This window comes from Suricata suricatta, chromosome 4 (genome assembly GCF_006229205.1).
Source record: "Suricata suricatta isolate VVHF042 chromosome 4, meerkat_22Aug2017_6uvM2_HiC, whole genome shotgun sequence".
NCBI classification, from domain to species: Eukaryota; Metazoa; Chordata; class Mammalia; order Carnivora; family Herpestidae; genus Suricata; species Suricata suricatta.
The window spans coordinates 140,083,241-140,102,855 of record NC_043703.1 but is presented as its reverse complement, the minus strand read 5'-3'; the positions used below and the strand labels follow the sequence as shown (position 1 = coordinate 140,102,855).

The 19,615-nt window shown below is 40.7% G+C and overlaps 1 protein-coding gene across 1 annotated transcript in view; it reads right to left on the bottom strand.

The window, feature by feature from the left end:
* NLRC4 (NLR family CARD domain containing 4) overlaps positions 1-19,615 on the bottom strand; it is a 39,539-nt gene that overhangs the window by 11,407 nt on the left and 8,517 nt on the right. The window contains 7 exon segments of the mRNA XM_029937984.1: positions 4,867-5,034; positions 6,093-6,185; positions 8,451-8,621; positions 10,248-10,340; positions 15,055-17,031; positions 17,715-17,858; positions 17,861-17,971. Of these exon segments, the coding sequence (XP_029793844.1) occupies positions 4,867-5,034; positions 6,093-6,185; positions 8,451-8,621; positions 10,248-10,340; positions 15,055-17,031; positions 17,715-17,858; positions 17,861-17,971 (2,757 nt within the window).

Genomic DNA, 19,615 nt, shown 5'->3' with positions numbered 1-19,615 from the left:
ATAGGAAGAATATTTGACCAAGGAAGAGATATTTAAGTTCGGTCTTACACAGACTATAAGAGAAGGTAGAGGATGTTCTAGAGAAAGTGCGTGTGCAAAGGCACTTTTAGGGAACAAGAAGTCCATGATGATGGACCTCATGTAGGTAGCGAGGCATAGCAGAAGAGGAAGGTAAGTTGAGGTTCCATTGTGAACGGTCTTATACATGAAGCAAGCAGGGTTTATTTTTATAAATTTTATTCGTTTTGCAGGCTGAGGAAGGTTTTTTTTGGAAAGGAAGATAAACCTAGGATCTGGTTCCCCTTGAAGGCCACAGAGGAAAATGATCACGGTACCATTTATTGAACATATACAATGGGTCAGGGTTGAACTTCTTACTTTATATACGTTAGTTTTATAACTGAGTAGCACAATAACTGCTAATAGGGTTGGTTTTATAGTGACTCTCACTTGACAGATGAGCAGACTGAGGTTCAGAGACTTTAAGTTGCTGCAGGCCCCCCATCTGTCGAGTGGAAAGGGTGGCCAGATCTGACCCCAAAACCAGTGCAACTCAGCCACTTCATAAAGATGGAGCCTCTGGACAGCAGCCTCCTCACCTGAGACCAACGGCAGAGAGCACTTGGTTTCCACTCTACCTTATGGTCCAAGCACAAGCAGACTGCTTCTTCTAGCTCTGAGAAAAAGAGGTGAAAGACATGTCTGGAGGGACCAGCTTCGGGACCAGCACCCACAATCTCTCCCTACATCCTTAGTGCTCTTCTGTCTCCAACCCTTTCTTTCCCTGCTTTAGTATGACAACCTTATATCCCTGCTTTTTTATAAAACAGGGACAATGTTATCTCTTATTAGGGATATAATGATAATTCTACAAGTTCTTCTTTAAAACACTTTGAGAATAAAGTAGTTTCTGCTATTGAGTTGTTCATTTTGTAATTTTTTTTTTACTTACATTTTAGGGTATGTTGTTAGAACTCAATTTCCAAGAGCTAGCTGCCTTCTGTTACTCTTAGTTTTTTCATTTACACGTGGAGGCTCTAAGGCACTGGACAACTGAAGTCAAATGACAAATTACTACCTAGCCCATTCCTTTGTTAAGTATACCATCTCCTTCTCCAGTTTCATTGGCCAGCCTAAGAACTGGGCAAATTAGAGAGCTAACTACTTAAAGATTTGAAAGATGCCACAAGGCCTCCCCAATGAGTGATTCTAATTCTACACACGGCAGAGGCCTGGAAAAGACACATCCCTTGTGGAGAAAGGGAAACCCTCTTACACTGCTGGTGGGAATGCAAACCGGTGCAGCCACTCTGGAAAACACTAAGGAGGTTCCTCAAAAAGCTAGAAATAAAACTACCCTACGACCTAGCAATTGCACTACTAGGTATTTAGGCAAAGGATACAATAATACTGAAGTAAAGGGGCACATGCACCCAAATGTTTATAGCAGTGCTGACAACAATAGCTAAATTATGTAAAAAGCCCAAATGTCCATTGACTGATGAGTGGATAAAGATGTGATACCTATATATCTATATCTACCACAGAACATTACTCGGCATTCAGAAAGAATGGAATCTTGCCATTTGCCTTGATGTGGAAGGAACTAGAGTGGATTATGCTAAGCAAAATAAGTCAGCCAGAGAAAGGCAAATACCATAGGATTCTACTCATGTGAAATTTAAGAAACAAAATATAAACATAGGGAAAGGAAAAATAAGAACAGAGAGGGAGACAAACCATAAGAAATTCTTTATATAGAGAACAAACTGAGGGCTGCTGGAGAGGAAGTGGATGGAGGTTTGAGCTAAGTGGGTGCTGGGCATTAAGGGCACTTGTGATCAGCACTGGGTGTTACTTGTAAGTGACAAATCACTAAGTTCTACTCCTGACACCAATACTACACTATATATGAACTAACTTGCTTTAAATAAAAACTTGGAAGAAAACAAAACCACATATCCTTTCCAACTTGTTTAAGGGATGAAATTACCTGACAGGGATAATTTATTAGCTAACTAATTAGCCTGTCACAGAAGCCACCTGTCTCCAAAATCGCCCAGAATAGAGAAGGGACCTATAAGAATGTCACCCAGAATTATGATCTGATGAGTTAAGGGAGTGAGTAAAGTTAGAGTTAGGAATTAAGGGAAGAAAAGGTCCAGCACATGAAGCACCATTAGAGAGGGCTAAAACCCTGGAGCAGCCTAAGCACTTAGAGACATGCATCTCGAAGAGAAAAGGTTTTAAACAGAGGAGCAGGTGGGGAGTTAGTTCTGTAATGGGTACAGAGTTTCAGTCAAGGAAGATGAAAAAGTTCTGGAGATGGATGGTGATGGTGCTTGCTCAACAATGTGAATGTACTGAATACCACAGAACTGGACACTTAAAATGGTTAAAAGTGTGCATTTCATGAGATGTGTGGATAAAGATGTGATACCTATATATCTATATCTACCACAGAACATTACTAGGCATTCAGAAAGAATGGTAGATACTGCGAGTATATTCTGACAGTGTGAGAGGGAAATGAAGTCAAGGCTGTTTTCACCAATCCTTTGCCTTAGGATGGTAGTCAGCCTTCAAGCTGGCCCAGTGATCCTCACCTCCTAGTATATTCTCCCCAGGGTTGCCCCATCCCACAGTGGATAGGGCTGGCCTGAGTAACCAACAGGACAAAGAAGAAATGCCTCCCAAGCTTAGGTCATAAGAGACATTGCAGCTTCCAACTGGTTCTCTCTTAGATCTCTTGCTCTGAGGGACGTGAGCAGCCACACTGAGAACCCTCCAGCAGCCAATGGAAAAGTTCAGGGATGAGAAACTGAGGCTTGCAGCGAACCTGCCGACCCCGTGAGGAGCCACCTGGGAAGCAGATCCTTCCGCAGCCCCATCCAACATCTGGACTGCAACCTCGTGACGGAGCCTAAGCCAGAACCATCCGGTTCCCACATTTCTCACCCACAGAAATTGTGAGATAATATTTATAGTTATTTTAAGCCACTGTTTTGGGGGGTAATCTGTTAGTAGAAATTAGTAATACAGGTAGCATGAAGACCTTCCATCAACTGCCTGAGGCTGGTGGAATCTTCCATCATTTATAGACCTCTCTTTGTTCCTGGATTATATCACAATTACTTGAAGCTATTCAGTGATCCCACTTAACAAAGTTGCATTTACCTTTACATTTTTTAAAGTTTACTTATTTATTTTGAAAGAGAGAGAGAGAGAGAGACAGCACGAGCACATGGGTGCGTGAGAGACAGGCAGAGAGAGAGGCAGAGAGAGAATCTCAAGCCTGGGCTCAATCCCACAAACTGAGAGATCATGACCTGAGCAGAAATCCAGTCAGACACCCAACCCACTGAGCTGCCCAGGCTCCTCTCCTTTACCTATTTTAAATACTCAACAGGTAACTTAAACATATTTCCCAAAAATGGAGGAGCATTGCTGAATTTCAGACAGTTAAGGGTAGGAAGAGCAATTCCTAACATAATATACCTTCTCAGGTAAAGGGAATGTTTCTCCTTTAGTACTCTAGATTCAATGCTTAAAAACCTGAAGGCAGGCCAGTGTTTTAAACCATTTTACTCCTTGGGGCTCCTGGGTGGCTCATTCAGTTAAGCATCTCACTCTTGATTTCAGTTCAGGTCATGTATGATCACATGGTTCCTAGGATCAACCCCCCCCCCTCCCCCGCCCCAGTCAGGCTCTGCGCTGACAGCACAGAGCCTGCTTGGGCTTCCTCCCTCTCCTTCACTCTCTGTCTATCTGTCTCTCTCAAAATAAGTAAATAAACATTTTTAAACATTTTAATCATTTTACTCCTTAATCTGTGTGAACTCTCATTAAGTATATTTGGACATGGAGCACCTGGGTGGCTCAGTTGGTTAAGTATATTTGGACAGAGGCGCCTGAGTGGCTTGGTTGATTGACCATCCAACTTCAGCTCAAGTCATGATCTCACGGTTTGTGGGTTCGAGCCCCAAGTCGGGCTCTGTGCTGACAGCTTGCTCAGAGCCTGGAGTTGCTTCATGTTTGTTTGTTTGTGTGTTTGAGAGAGAGAGAGAGAGAGACAGCATGAGCAGGGGAGGGTCAGAGAGAGAGAGAGGGAGACACAGAATCTGAAGACAGGCTCCAGGCTCTGAGCTAGCTGCCAGCACAGAGCCCGACAATGGGCTCAAACCCACCAACCACGAGATCATGACCTGAGCTGAAGCTGAACGCTCAAGCGACTGAGCCACCCAGGCACCTGCTTCAGATTCTATATCTCCTCTCTCTGTCCCTCGCCTGTTTGTACTCTGTCTCAATAATAAATAAATGTAAAATAAATAAATATATATATATATATATATATTATGTTATAATATATTATGGACAAAAAAGAGGAGGTGGGGCCCCTGGCTGGCTCTTTTGGTAGAGAATGTGACTCTTGATCTAAGTGTTGTGAGTTAAAGCCCCACACTGAGTATAGAGATTACTTAAAAATAAAATCTTGGAGCCCCTGGGAGGCTCAGTCAGTTAAACATTTGACTCTTGATTTCAGCTCAGATTTTGAGCTCATGGTTTGTGGGATCAAGCCTTGTCGTCAGACTCTGCACTCACAGCATGGAGCCTACTTAGGATTCTCTCTCTCACCTCTCTCTCTGCCCCTCCCCTGACTTGCACACACACACACACACACACACACACACACACACACACACTCTCTCTCTCTCTCTCTCTCTCTCTCAAAATAAATACTTAAACATTAAAAAAATAAAATCTTAACAAAAAGGAAGTATATAAATACGATTAATTTTTAAAACCAATTTAAGAGCTCTGTTAGAGCTCACTTCTTTTCTCCTGGCTCTGTATGTGTGTACCTACCTAGAATTCTAATCTCCGCATCTGTGAGTCTCCAGTTTTTCAGCCCAAGCTTGACGAGCTGCAGGGCCCCCTCCAGTTGCCCCAACAACCTGGTCAGGCTGACTCTCACGTCACTCCACCAGGGCAGCAGCAGCACAGCTAGCTCTTCCAGGATGTGCAGCCTGTCAACTTCCAGAAGCAGAGAGCAGTCCAAGAACTGAATCCAACTCAAAATTGATGAAGAATGTAGGGATGTGGGAGAAGGAATGGTCTCTATCTCTGCAGCCTACTCACTGTGCAATTCTACTTGAATTTTGGTTAATATTTTTACAGAAAGGATTCAAGACTATACAACTACTATGCAGAATAGGATAACAAAACTATACATACTGACAAGCCAACCTTCAACAAATATCAGTTCATGGACAAGCTTGCTTCATCCTCCCTTCTCAATTATTTTAAAGCAAATCTCAGATGGTAAATATAGTTATTTTTTTATTTTGTTTTATTTTACTTATTTTTGATGTTTTTAATGTTTATTTTTGAGAGAGAGAGAGACAGAGTGTGAGCAGGGAAGGGGCAGAGAGAAAAGGAGACACAGAATCCAAAGCAGGCTACAGCACAGAGCCCTACCCAGGGCTCAAACTTATAAACCTTGAGATAATGACCTGAGCCAAGTCCAATGCTTAACCAACCGAGCCACCCAGATGCCCTATATAGTTCTTTAAAACAAAACATAATCACAGTATCACTATCACATTTTTAAAATCTTATCTTGAGGCACCTGGGTGGCTCAGTCAGTTAGGTGTCTGACATCAGCTCAAGTCATGGTCTCTCAAACTTAGGTTTGTGAGTTTGAGCCCCGCATCAGGTTCTGTGCTGACAGCTCAGAGCCTGGAGTCTGTTTCAGATTCTGTGTCTCCCTCTCTTTCTGCCTCTCCTCTGCTGGTGCTCTGTCTCTCTCTCAAAAATAAATAAACATTAAAAAAAAAATCATTAACTCCTTAAACAAATTTGTCTTGAATATCAGTTACTTTCAGACACTGGCCCACTAGAGGGAAGCAAGCACTTGGGAGCCTCAGGTGTGATGAGCATGTGAAAACTGGTGGCTCAAAGTCATTGGCCTGTGTCCCTTGAGGGACATATAATAAGCCACATATGGACCAAAAACCATCAGGGCCCAGATATGTGTTTCTGACTAGTGTATATATTCAATCATATGATTTTGGTTAAATTGTTATTCTTACTCAGTTTGTGTAGAGCTTCATTTCCATCCTTTTCCAGGTGATTTTCAGATAAATCAAGAATGCTCAGTTTGGCCAAATTGTGAAGATTCTGAGCTGGAAAAAAATTTCAATACAAAATAAAAAGGCTTTTAGAGAGCTATGCATTTAAAAATGCATTTAAAAAATATCCTTAGAAGAATCCTAAGTCTTCGTCTTCTTTGTTGATAGCCTACACATCATTATTTGGCCTGATTAGTTAAATTGTTTAATTATTCCCAAAGGTATCTGGCTAGATTTAAACTATGAACTCCCATGGCTATGACTAAATGGACAGATATTTCCAGTCCTAAGCTCTGACTAATAAACTTCACGTAAAGCCGAATGCAGCATAAAATATAGTTGTTACGTAGCTATAGGAAAGTCACTCCCTTTCTCCAAGGTGCAGGGTCTTCATCTTTAGAATGAGCAAGTTGAGGGGTGCCTGGGTGGCTTAGTCAGTTGAATGTCTGACTCACGGTTCATGAGTTTGAGCCCTGCATCAGGCTCTGTGCTGGTGGTGTGCAGCCTGCTTAGGATTCTCCCTCTCTCTCCGCCCCTTCCCTATACACACTCTTTCTCTCTCTCTCAAAAATAAATAAACTTAAATAAACTTTTTTAAAAAATCTTAAGAACAAAGAACCAGATAACATGTAGGATTGATTCCAATTCTAAAATGTCCTTATCATACAGGAGAAACAAAGGAACAAAAAACACAACAAGACAAATAACCCAAATGAAATGAACAGTTCTTTGTTTATCTTAATTTAGATGATTTTGCTAATGTCATAGCTATGATGCTAAATAATAAAAACTTAGGAAGTTAAAAAAAAGATGTGAGAAAAACAGAAAACAAATAGCAAAATGACAGATGAAAATCTATCCACATCAATAATTACATTGACTGTAATTGGACTAAACACTAATTAAAAGGCAGAAATAAGGCGACTTTTTTTTCTTTTCCAAAAAGGACTCAATTCCATGCTATCTGCAAAAGATGTAATTATGTTGAGGTAAAAAAATATGAAAAATTATTTTACACACATGCATTAATCATAGAATACCATCACTCTAGCTAAAAACTGCTTAGTCCTTTTCTTCACGTTAGGTATTCATCATGGTTGTTTAATCTAGTTGAAGTTTTTCCTTTCAAGACTAATAAGAAAAATCTCCATTTAAAAAAGTCAAGGTTTTTATGAAATATATTCACATTATAATATTAGCTATTATTATTATTTTTGCTATTATTATTTCTTTAGCTATCTTTTAAATTATTTTTTTAGGTAAGCTGTGCACCCAACATGGGGCTTGAACTCATGACCCCATGATGAAGAATCACATGCTCTACTGACTGAGCCAGCCAGTTGCCCCAGCTATTATTATTTTTAATCAATCATATGAATTCATAGAGTAAAATATCTTCTGGGGTTTGGTGCTTTCACATAAAAAACCCATGGAACCCCTCTCAAAATGGGTACAACATCTATTTGTAGTTCTAAATCTGTGTCTCCCCAGGGTCACATAGAGAAGTACAGAGTGTACTTACCCTTGTTTTGCTAGTGTTTGTCTAGCCTCTTCTAATCATGGGTTTCCCTAGCTCTTGGTTTATATTAGCATACAAATTATTTCCTTTTACAGATTCCCAGCAGTTTTTTTAAGTTTATTTTTTTTAAGTTAAAAATATTTTTTTAAGTTTATTTATTTGTTTTGAGATAGAGCACAAGGAGATGAGGGGCAGAGAGAGGAAGAGAGAGAATCCCAAGCAGGCCCTGTACTGTCAGTGTGGAGCTCAACATGGGGCTCAACCTCACAAACCATGAGATCTTGACCTGAACCAAAATCAAGAGTCAGACGCTTAACTGACTGAGCCACCCAGGCGCCCCAAGACTCAACTCTTACATTAATACACATTAGCTGCATCTTAAAAGGGCGATGGGTAGGAATTGGATGGCCTGAGACTTTTAAGGAAATCCTTCTCTCTCTGCTTCTCAGTCATTTACTTATCCATCATCTAAATATTTATTAGGCAGTTTATTATGTAACAGAACATGTGCCATGTTTCAAGCCCCTGTTTCTTCTTTTCATTTTCTTCACCATCTCTTAAAATTATAATATCTTCCATTATTCTGAAATGTTCTCCCAATTCTCCATCTATAATAAATTTTCATTCCAGCCATGGAGAAGATCATTAAAAACAGACTAGATATTACCTGGCAGTCTTTATTATCTTTTCCAGTTTCTCTAAAAATTAAATTTTTTTTGAGACACTCAACATGCATGAGTATGAAAGTAGCACATGTTCTCTTACACTGTTCTCATTCAGTTAATGCAGGCAACAGTTACCTAGGGTTTTCACAGCATTTGCAGACAGGCAGCAGGAGACTAATTGGATTTCTTCAAGGTCACAGGGTTCAGCTGACAGAGACTTTACTATGTAATCCATTCAATTCCCAATGTCAGACAAGTGGGTCATATGAAGTAAACACAACTTCTTCAGGTTTGTCAGACCTTCAGCTGCAAAAAGGAAGATAGGAAATACATTAGGGTACCAAGTTAATTTGATTTAAACATATATTAGTGGACTGAAAAGAAGGCAAAGAACAATTGCAAAGAGATCTTGTCATGTTCTATCTCTAGAGACCCTGAGTTATAAAAGCCAAAAGGAGTTGTTGTTCTTTCAACTATCACTCTCCAATCTCCTGGACCATACCAAGGTCACCTATGTGGAGGTCATTCTCTCAGTAGCATGAAAAAAACTATAGTAAATGAGTACTATTTTAATGCATATCAATGTGTACCTTTACCATATTTTTGGTAGGATGAGAATGAAATCTTCTTAATGAGCACTTTCCCTTTAATCTCCCCAGAAATCTCAGGAGGAGTGGAAACTGAATTCAGAGGGGGTAGCATGGGGACTTGTATTCCTTGGTGTGCTTGTAGTGCATTAGTATGCTATTTTATAGCTAACTGTATAGCTTAGGGGTCATGAACATGAGCTTTGCAGTCAATTTGATTCCTGGATCCTGTAATGTAATTGCATAACCTGGCATGGATTTAGGGATAATTATATCTATGTAACTAGGACTATTGTGAGGATCCAATGAGAGAAAGTATGTAAAAGCACCTAGTATAGTATCTAACCTATGCATAGTAACCCTTTAGTAAACTGTAAATTTAGATTTGTCTCTTTAAGCCCAGACTGGGTTCCCCCCTCCTTTTATTTTAATAGACCTCACACCCAGCACAGAGCCCAACGTGGGACATGAACTCAGAACCCTGAGATCAAGACCTGAACTGAGATCAAGAGTTGGATGTTTAACTATATGAGCCACCCAGGCACCCCTCACCCCAGACTGTTTCCTGAGGACCAGATCTTCTGAGATAGGTATTTTTGAACCCTTTGTACCAATTAGTGAGACCTTGGGCAAGTCAATAAACTGTTCTAGGTTTCAATGGCAGTAAAAATGAGAGAGTTGAACTAGATGCTCTCAGGCTCTTTCCAGCTCCAGTAGTCTGAGTAAGTTATAGGCATGCAACAGATGTTTACTAAACATTGAATTAATCTGATTATTTTCATATAGTCTGTGTAATGGAAAAAGGGCAGCCATTTTTTCCACTGAGAGCTCAAACCGTGGGGGGGAAAAAGACCATGGGGGAGGGAGTGGAAAGCAGGGACATTGGAGGAAAACAGCTTCAATGTGAGTCCTCCCTGTCCTGGAGAGTCTGGCTCCCCATGACAAACCACACTTTCTGCTTGTATTAAGTTTTCTTGATCCACATTCCTTCTTGCATTCCATTCCATTTACAAAGCTTTATTTAATTATGAAACCACAGTATAAACTTTTTTATATTGTTTCTGTGTTTCAAATATAAACATAGTCAATCATCCAGGAAGATAAAAACATATCATGGCTTCTGTTACCAAAAGCATTACAGTCTAGGGGTATACAATTTACATAAAATGGTGCTGAAGGATTGGAATGGCAGTAGAGGAAAACGTCTAGAAAATCGATGTAATCACAAGTACATAAAGGCATGCTTGCCTCAGACAGACACAGCCAGTATCTAGGATCCTCAAGTTAACTGTTCTTATTATCAAACTTACATTAATAAAAATATTAAGGAAAATAAAAATCTGACCTAATTTTATAGCATCTTCCTCATTCATCTTAATGTTGGATAGTATGATCTTTGTAAGATTCTTCAAATTACCCAAGCTGTCAGTCAGGCCCCCTGTCAAAAGAAAAATGATTGACTATGTTCATTTGTCATTTACTACTAGATTTTTATTACCAATCAAAAAATGTTAGTTGTCTCCATGGGCAAGAAATGCTCATGAAATTGACACAAGAATCTTTTGGTTTTGTCTTTTTGGTCAGAGATGGGCATCCTCTTTAGCTAAAAGCATTTTCTCCAAATATAATGGAATAAGAGTAGAAAATAATAACAGAAAGATAACATGGAAATCGTCAAGTATTTGGAAATTTAATAATAGACATCTAAAGTTTTCATGATGCTATCATTAAATGATACAAATCTCAGACCAAGAGAAGAAATCTTTAGACAAGTATTATTCATGAACATAGAAACAAAATCCTCAACAAAATATTACTAAACAATTCAACCAGATATAAGGAGAATATTATATGACCTCCAAGTGAGCTTCCAACTGGGAATGCAGAGCTGTTTCAATATTTGGATACCAGTCCAAATAATTCACTGTATTAATCTAAAGAAGAAAAACTACATAGTCAAGTATGTTGATGCAGAAAAAAAAATTGACATCATCTGACATCCATCCATAATAATTCTCAGCAACCTAGGAATAGAAGGAAACTTCCTCAGCCTGATTAAAGTCCTCTACAAAAAAACTACAGTTGACATCATACTTAATGGTGAAAGTCTGAATGCTTTGTTGCTAACATCAGGAACAAGAGAGGATGTTCACTCTCACCCCACGTATTCAACATTGCACTGAAAGTCACAATCAGTGCAATAAGGCAAGAGAATAAAATAAAAACAAATTGGAAAGGAAGAAATAAACCTGTTCTTTTTGGAAGAGACATGAAGTGAGTTTAGCAAATGTGTAGACTATATAAGATTGATACATAAAAATCTATTGCATTTCTATATAGTAGCAATAAATAATTGGCAACCAATTTTTAAAATTTCATTTATAGTAACTCCAAAAGAACCAAAAAGTTAGGTATAAATCTCATAAAACATATGCAGGATGAACATGATGAAACTACAAATTATGATAAAAGAAATAAAAGAAAATCTAAATAAATGGAAAGAGAAACCATTCACATGGATTGAAAGATTCAACAAAATAAAAATATCAGTTCTCCCTAAAATGGTCGATAGATTTAGTATAATTCCAACCAAGGTGTCAGGAAGTTTTTGATTATATAAACAATGTGAAAGCCAAAGGATCCAGAATATTAAAAAAAATTCTGAAAAATAATAAAGTTGTAAAAACAACACTACTCAATTTTATGACATCCTATAAAGCTACAGTTATTAAGACAAGATTTAATTAGCCAGGAATAGACAAGGGTTTGGCTAATGATGAATCAATAGGACAAGAGAGTCCAGAAACACACCCAAAATAATTACAGCCCATTGATTTTGGACAAAAGTACAAAGGCAGTTCAAACATGAAAGAATAGTCATTTCAATGAATAGAACAGCTGGATATCCATATGCAAGAAAAATGAACCTTGATCTAAATATTATATTTTATATAAACATTAACCCAAGTGGATCATAAATGTAAATGTAAAGCTTTAAGAAAAAAAGACAGAAAATCTTCATGAACTGGGGGTAGGCAAAAAGTTTTTAGACATGACACCAAAAGCTTGATTTGTAAAAAACAAAAAAGAATAGACTGCAGCTAAAATCTAAAATTTTTGTTCTATGAAAGATACCCTTAAGAGAATGCAAAGACTAGCTACAGATTGGGAGAAAATATTTTCAAATCACTTACCTGACAAAGGACAAAACTCAACATTAAGAAGATGAATTACCTAATTAACAGATGGATGAAAACATAGATACTTGGCCAAAGAGGTAAATAGTTGGCAAAAAGCCCATAAAAATTTTCTATTTTATTAGCTAAGTATGATGAAATAACACTACACCCAGAGTTCCAGTTGCTCCATATCCTGGTCAGCACTTGGTGTTGTCTGTTTTTTTTTCTTATTGTAAGGCAATTGTAGAATGAAGAAAATAAAAAAGAGAAACATAAAGGATAGTAAGTGCTAGTGAGAATGCAGAGCAGCTCAAACTGTCATATATTGCTATTGGAAATGTACATTGGTACAAACTGGAAAATAGCTTGGAACTTTCTTAAAAAGTTAAACCTAAACCACTAGGTGCAACTTGGGTGGTTCAGTCAGTTGAGCGTCTGACTTTGGCTCAGGTTGTGATCGTGAGTTTGAGCCCCACATCAGGCTTGGTGATGTCAGCACAGGACCTGCTTCAGATCCTCTGTCACCCTCTCTCTGTGCCTCTCCCTTGCTTGCGTTCTCTCTCAAAAGTAAATAAACATTTAAAAATAGTTTGGGATGCCTGGGTGGCTCAGTGGGTTAAGCATCTGACTCTTGATTTCTGCTCAGGTCATGATCGGGTTGTGAGTTCAAGATGCACATCAGTTTCTGCGCTGACGCTGTGGAGCCTGCTTGGGGTTCTCTTTCCCTGCTCCTCCCCCATTCATGCTCGCTTGCTCTCTCTCTCTCTCTCTCTCTCTCTCTCTCTCTCTCTCTCTGAAAATAAATAAACTTAAAAAAAAAAGTCAAACAAGCACTTATCATATGGCTTAGCAATCCCACTCCTAGGTATTTACCTAAGTGATTTGAAAACATATTTTCACACAAAAACTTGCCTACAAACATTTATAGTAGCTCTGTTTATAATTGCCCAAACAGGAAATAACCTAACTGTCTTTCAGAGGTGATGGGATAAGCTGGTCCATGTCCATATAGTGTAAGACTGTTCAGCAAAGAAAGGGATGAACTAGGAAGATTCTGAAGAGATATGGAAGGCAAAAACAGAAATCAACCTTGGGTAGAAATGTCAGGGACCTGAATATTTAGCTATAAGAAAGAATGAGTGTTGATTACAAACTCAAATGTCAAAAAGGGCCAGGAATATGTTACTCCAAGAAGTAGAACAGGTGGGCACTGTGCCCACATGGAGATTATGTATCTTGTCCAAAGGGCGCAGGCGCAGTTCACGAACCTCTAGCCAACTGTTAGCAAGTAAAGATGTGGGCCTGCCTTTGCCAGACCACAGTTTTCAAGAGAAGTGGGTAACCTGTATTTTCACACACAGTCTCCCAATTTCAAAATACTGGGAACTCCAGGCAGAAGGGTCATGGTTAGAGGATGCACAAGGGAAGGTGGCTTCACTGTAGAGTGTTTTATACTTTGGATCATGTGAATATAGTACTCAAAAAATAAATTTTAAAAACTAAGTACAAAATATTGGCAAACATTAAAAAGAGAACTGTAGGTAAAACATAGGCTAAATTCAACACAGAGGCGACCTGTTTGCAAGATAAGCACAAAGGAATAGCCATGAAGAGGAGTTGGTGAGCTTCCTGACACAGAGGGTGGTCTAAATGAAGTCCTGGTTCCCATGTGGAATCTTATGGAAGGGATTCCTGTATCGAGTAGAGGTTGCAAACATTATCTGTGCAAAAGATTCTAGATTTTTTTAAATGTTTATTTATCGAGAGAGGGGGAGGGGCAGAGAGAAGGAGAGAGAATCCTAAGCAGACTCCACACTCTTAGCTCAGAGCCCCACCCAAGGCTCAATTCCGTGAACCAGTAGTGGAAATCAAGAGTCAGACGCTTAATCAACTGAGCCACCCAGGCACCCAGATTCTAGGTTTTTAAAGTGAGACAAAATGTCCTTTACAGAGTGACAAATGAGGCAGAGCTTGATGGGAAATCTACTGTGAATGAAAAGCAATCTTGGACCGCATCCAAGTAGAGCAAGCCTCCTGCCAGCTCGTAGCTTCACACTGCACAGCAGCCCCTACTCCAGGCAGCAGGGCTGGTCTACACAGGTCAGACAGACGTTCACCTTTATACTATTTTGCATTTGGGGGAAATTCCCCTTTACTCAGAAAGATTGCTTGAGATTTGAAATTTCTTCATGTTAGACAAAATCTGTTCCCACAATCTTTTTTTCAAAATTAACGATACTTGGCATCAGGGTGAGGGGGTTGGGTATATGCTGCAATCTCCTGGATGAGAATCCAGTAACACAGTTAGCTACCAGCTCCTGTAGGTGACGAGTCTATGGGCTGGATTTCCTCCCAGACTTGAAGTGGGGAGGGGTGCCATTTGGCAGGGAAGGAGTGGGCACTGGGTGGAGATGGAGATGCTGAGAAGGGGGGGAGGTCAGTGAAGATGAGCTTAAGCCACCTCCTACACACACACACTCTACCATATAAACTATATTGCCACTCAGACCGTTTAGCTTCAGCTCTAGTAATCTTCCCTAGGTCCTCCCCATATGACAGTCTTCCTGCTCATGGACCTCTCTCTCTCAGATCTCTCTTCCAAGTCCTGACATCTGGTTGAAACTGTTAGAAAATTTAGGGGCACCTGGGTGGCTCAGTTGGTTAAACGTTCAACTACAGGTCAGGTCGTGATTTTGTGGTTTGTAAGTTCGAGCCCCAGGTCAGGCTCTGTGCCGACAGCTCAGAGCTTGGAGCCTGCTTTGGATTCTCTCTCTCTCTCTCTCTCTCTCTCTCTCTCTCTGCCTTTCCCTTGCTCATGCTCTCTCTCTCTCTCTTTCAAAAATAAATAGAAATTAAAAAATTTTTAAATAAAAAAACTATTAGAAAATTTAAAGCAAAACTGTATGATATCTAAAATGTCTATGGTGCCCAGACAGGCTGGGTTATAGCTTAAACTGCTGATGTTTGTAATACCTGGCAGCCGTGGGGTCTGTAGGTCCTGAATACTCAAGGTTTTCAGGTTTGTCACAGATGTGATGTGCTGCTCCTCTTCTATGGTGAGGGGACTGGCTTCCATGATGAGAGAATAAATGTTCTTGCAGGTGGGGAGGACCAAACTAAAGCTTCCGGCCACGCCAGCACACCTCTTAATGCACAGTCTGAGGTTTGTAGCAGAACTGAATATCTTTCCCAGATATTTGATATCTTGTTTATTCAACTTGCTGAAGTCCCGGAGTGTGACCTCCAGAGTCTTGAATTCCTGCTTCCAGTTGAAGAACAAAGACACAGCCCTGCTGGGAATGTAAGTTTCTGAGGACCCTTCCTGAGTCCTGCTTGTGTCTTCTGTGGTCTTCTCCCTCGAAGCCGTAGCTTCTCCGTAGAAGTCTAGTTTAATGAAGTCCAGAGCACTTGCACAATTAGGCAAGTGTTCAAAGAAGTCAAATAAGTAATCGGGGATGTTCTCTGAGTTGATATATAAGCTTTTGCCACAGAAGAAAGCTTCAAATTCTTTACTCAGGTCTGATTTGGATATACACTCATGGAATAGATTAATGCCACACTTCGTAAAGGAATTGATGTTTATGGCTTTCAGAGTATCTTGCACGGTGGTGTTTTTCACATTTTGCACAGACTCCTGCTTCCAGAGAGGCTTGTGGGTGATGGAGAGCCCACGGAGGCTGCCATGTTGACACACCGCTGCAAGGTGTTCCAGAACGGTCCTGGTGGCTTCAGTAGATGACCCGCACGTGTACAGGAGCAGGTTGCTGTACTTGGATGTAATGTCTGAAATGAAAACCATTTTCTGCAAGTAACTTTTCCCCTTGGTCACCTCCTCTGGCTCTTGAGACTTCAGCAAATTGCTGAGTCTGCGTCCTGCTATGTACTCCTGGAATGAGTTATGAAAGAATTTATACTTTGGCTTGAACCGTTGAGCTGTGTATTTACAGCGGAATCCAGTGCTCAGCAGGATGTCCTCATTCACACTGGACATGTCCTCCAGTTGGAAATCAAACCTGTGGGAGAACACGCCCTCCAGAGCTAGGTCTCCACAGTGGTTCAGGCTCTGAGTGAAGTCATCTCCAGCCACCCCTTTAAGTTTGTACTTGCTTTTCTGTATCAGCAGGTCATAGAAGGTGCAGAACAGTGTAGTTTGTGTGTGGGAGTGGAACTCACTTTCCCCCATCTGGATTACACAAGTGATGACCACAAAGAGAGGGGTCTTCATCAGGTTCCTCAAGCATCTGGATTTCCCAATTTGGAGCAACAAGCCTTCAGCATGCTCCTTCATCAGCACTTTTCGGATGAGAGTCTGGGCACTGTCCTCTGTCAAATCCCCTACCTCAGCAGTCAGGGCACCAAACTGCCTGATGTGTCTCAGGCACTCAGTGGTGGTGGTGACAATGACCATACTCTTGAAACGGTGGTTCTCTTTTATGAGGGCTTCGATCTCTGGGCATTTCTGGGCCTTGAATTCATTGTAGCCATCGAGGAGAAAGAGAACCCTCTGCCGTAGCTTCAGCAGCATGGCCACGATGGTGTCGGGTATATCAAGGAGTTGATCACACAGAGTTTCAAAGAGCCCACCCTGGGCCCTGCTCAGGCGGACAAAGAAGACTAATTTGAATTTGGTGAGAGCCACACACTTTCCAGAAGCCCAAAGCATGGCAATTTGCTGCATCAGAGTGGACTTCCCTTTTCCCGATTCCCCCTCAATGATACAGGGGCTCTGAAGAGTGTCTAGCAGACCATCCAGGGTCAGCTGCTCTAATCGGTGATGGTGATGGTCCTTCCTCCAGAGAACAGGTTCTGTGAAGGTGCTTTTCAAATTAAAAATAATGTCAAAGTCTTCACCCAGGGGATATAAGTTCAGAAAAGATGGAGTGCCATATAAATACTTTAAATTCTGAGCCAAATCATCTAAGACTTCTTCTGACATCTGCCGAGAAAGACCTTTAGAAAAGAGGTAAGGTTAGAGGACCCAATTCTGTGTCTCCCCAAAACTTAAGGTTTCAGGAGGATGAAGAGGGATTTATGTTGGGAATCTCCCATTGGTGACTTTACTTTCCTTCCCCAGGTCTGAGCTGGCACAAAGGGTTCCAGCTCTTCCCCTTTTGCCTCTGTTTCCTTGTTTCCACCACATAGTCTTTGTAGCAGCCAATTGGAAATGGGAGCCTGTGTTTGGGTTAAGTTTGAAAGTGTGTGAGAATACTGGGGATATGGCCATGAGGGATGGTTAGGGGCAACTTTCCCCAGATCAAGCCTTAACCTTGATTAAAATCTATCCTAAGACAAAATACAAGTGATTATTTAATGACAATATTATTAAAAATAATGGTTCTGCATTGGACTAAGGAATGTCAAGACCATGGCTGCATTAACTTAAGTGCCTTCATTATCCAGTTTGATTTTGAAATGAGTGTATACTAAATCCTTAGGTCCCTGACCCTGGCTTTACTTATTTGACTTCACCAACAAGTGATCTAATGGGAGTTATTTTCTGAGTGTCTGAGCTTTTCCTTCACAGAATCAAAACTTACTACCCAGTGATAGAAAAAGGTTCTCTCATGGGCATTATGGGTCTTCTTCATGGTTTATTCTATTTGTAGAACAGATACAAGAAAGTTGATACTTACTTGGTCCATTCAAGTCCTGAAACAGAGGATAGTTCCACTTTTCAAGGGATTTGAGAAAGAAGTCACAGGATTCTGAACCCTTCTTCAGTATCATCTGAATGATCCCTCTTGCAGCGTCCTGCTCAACCTTCTCACAGTAAATGACACATCTTCGTAATTCAGAATATTCCATGCAAATAGCTCATCCACAATTTGCTTTATAACAGTCATTCCCATCCTTTGAATGAGGTCTTGACTATTCTCCTTTATGAAATTCACTGCGGAGATGGGGGAAATATGCACATTTATTTATTGATGTAAAATGTACACCTCAGCATCCTGTTGAGGGAGCAGTTGGGTCATGCATTCCCCTCCCCGCCACCAGACCCACCTTGAGCTATGGAAATGTCAAATGCTTGAATTCCAAGCCCACAAGAAAAGCTCTGCAAAGCCCTCATCTTTAATCCTGGAGTTTTTATTGAGCAACATGGTGTTTCTTTGGTCATGAAGTAGTCTTGTGCCCCAATATAAAAGGGTCTCTATGGAGGTCATAGTGGTAAGACTGTGGGCTTTAAAATAATGAAACTGGCCTAGGATCTATCTGCTCGTTGCTACCATCTGTGTAACGTTGGCAAGTTGCTAAACCTCTCTGAGCCCCTTCAGTGCTGTGCTGCTAAATACTGAACACACTTGGGGCACCTGGGTGGCTTGGTCGGTTAACCATCTCACTGTGGCTCAGGTCATGACCTCACAGTTTGTGGGCCGAGCCCTGTGTCAGGCTCTGTGCTGACAGCTCAGATCCTGGAGTCTGCTTGGGATTCTATGTCCCCCTTTCTCTCTGCCCTTCCCTTGCTCACACTGTCTCTTGCTCTCCCTCAAAAATAAATAAACAATAAAGAATCTATTTCTAAAATAGATATAGATATATACCCATAGAACACACTTGGTCTCTGGGGGTTAAGGCCCTAATTTGTAGCATTTCGCCAATCTCCATGTTAAAAATATTTTCAGTATGGCTGATTTCAAGCTATATATCAGCTGGCCAACAAAAATTATGAAAATTCAACAATCAGGTCTCATTAAATAAATAGTAAGAACCATCTCTACTCCAGCACTGGTTGCTTACCTGTTACATTGGAGTTGGGAATAGTATTGATTGAACTTAAGAAGTTACGAGAATTCCTGTATAATATCTCATACAAAGGAATAGCTCAGTACATGTTAGCTACTGTTTTTAGCCAATGATTCTGCTCTCAGCACTCAAATGAATAGTACATTTTATCTCCCGTAGAACTTGCTCTTTTCTGTAGAGTGTCCATGCAAAACAGTTGTCTGTACCAGGCATGAGCTCTGGCACCTCCCCATGTTCCTGGAGAAGCTGTGTCACTTCTGTCTCCACCTCTCCAAGATCTAACTCTCAGACACAGACCACTCTGCACCCAGGCAGCCCTTCACAGCTTGGAGAAATGTCTCCCTGGCTTTTCACTCTTGGATGCTGTCTGCACTAGGTTTCTTCCTGTGCTAGGCTGCTCCTGCTTTTCAGGTCTTAAGCTCAATTCATGCAAATGATGTGCCCCTCCTGAAGACCCCTGAGACCTCTCTGGTCTGAAAGGCACTGTCTGGCTCTCACTGCGATCCCCAGGGTCTCACCCAGCTTCTCTTTCTGTTTGTCTCAGCTTCTACCACTCACCTCAGCTCAAATGGCACCACATGACAGTGCACATGTCCTGTCAGCAAGTCTTACCTCTCTCCCTCTGGGGTCTCATCTGGCTTCTTGGCCTCTACATCATCCCTATGGAGAAGACTCCTGAGTCTGAGTCTAGCCAGGCTCATCATTTGGTAGCCAAAGAAATGTCACCTCAGAGAGGCCTAGAGACTATGAAAGGTCCAAGGCTAGCCTTTTTTTTTTTTTTAATGTGTAT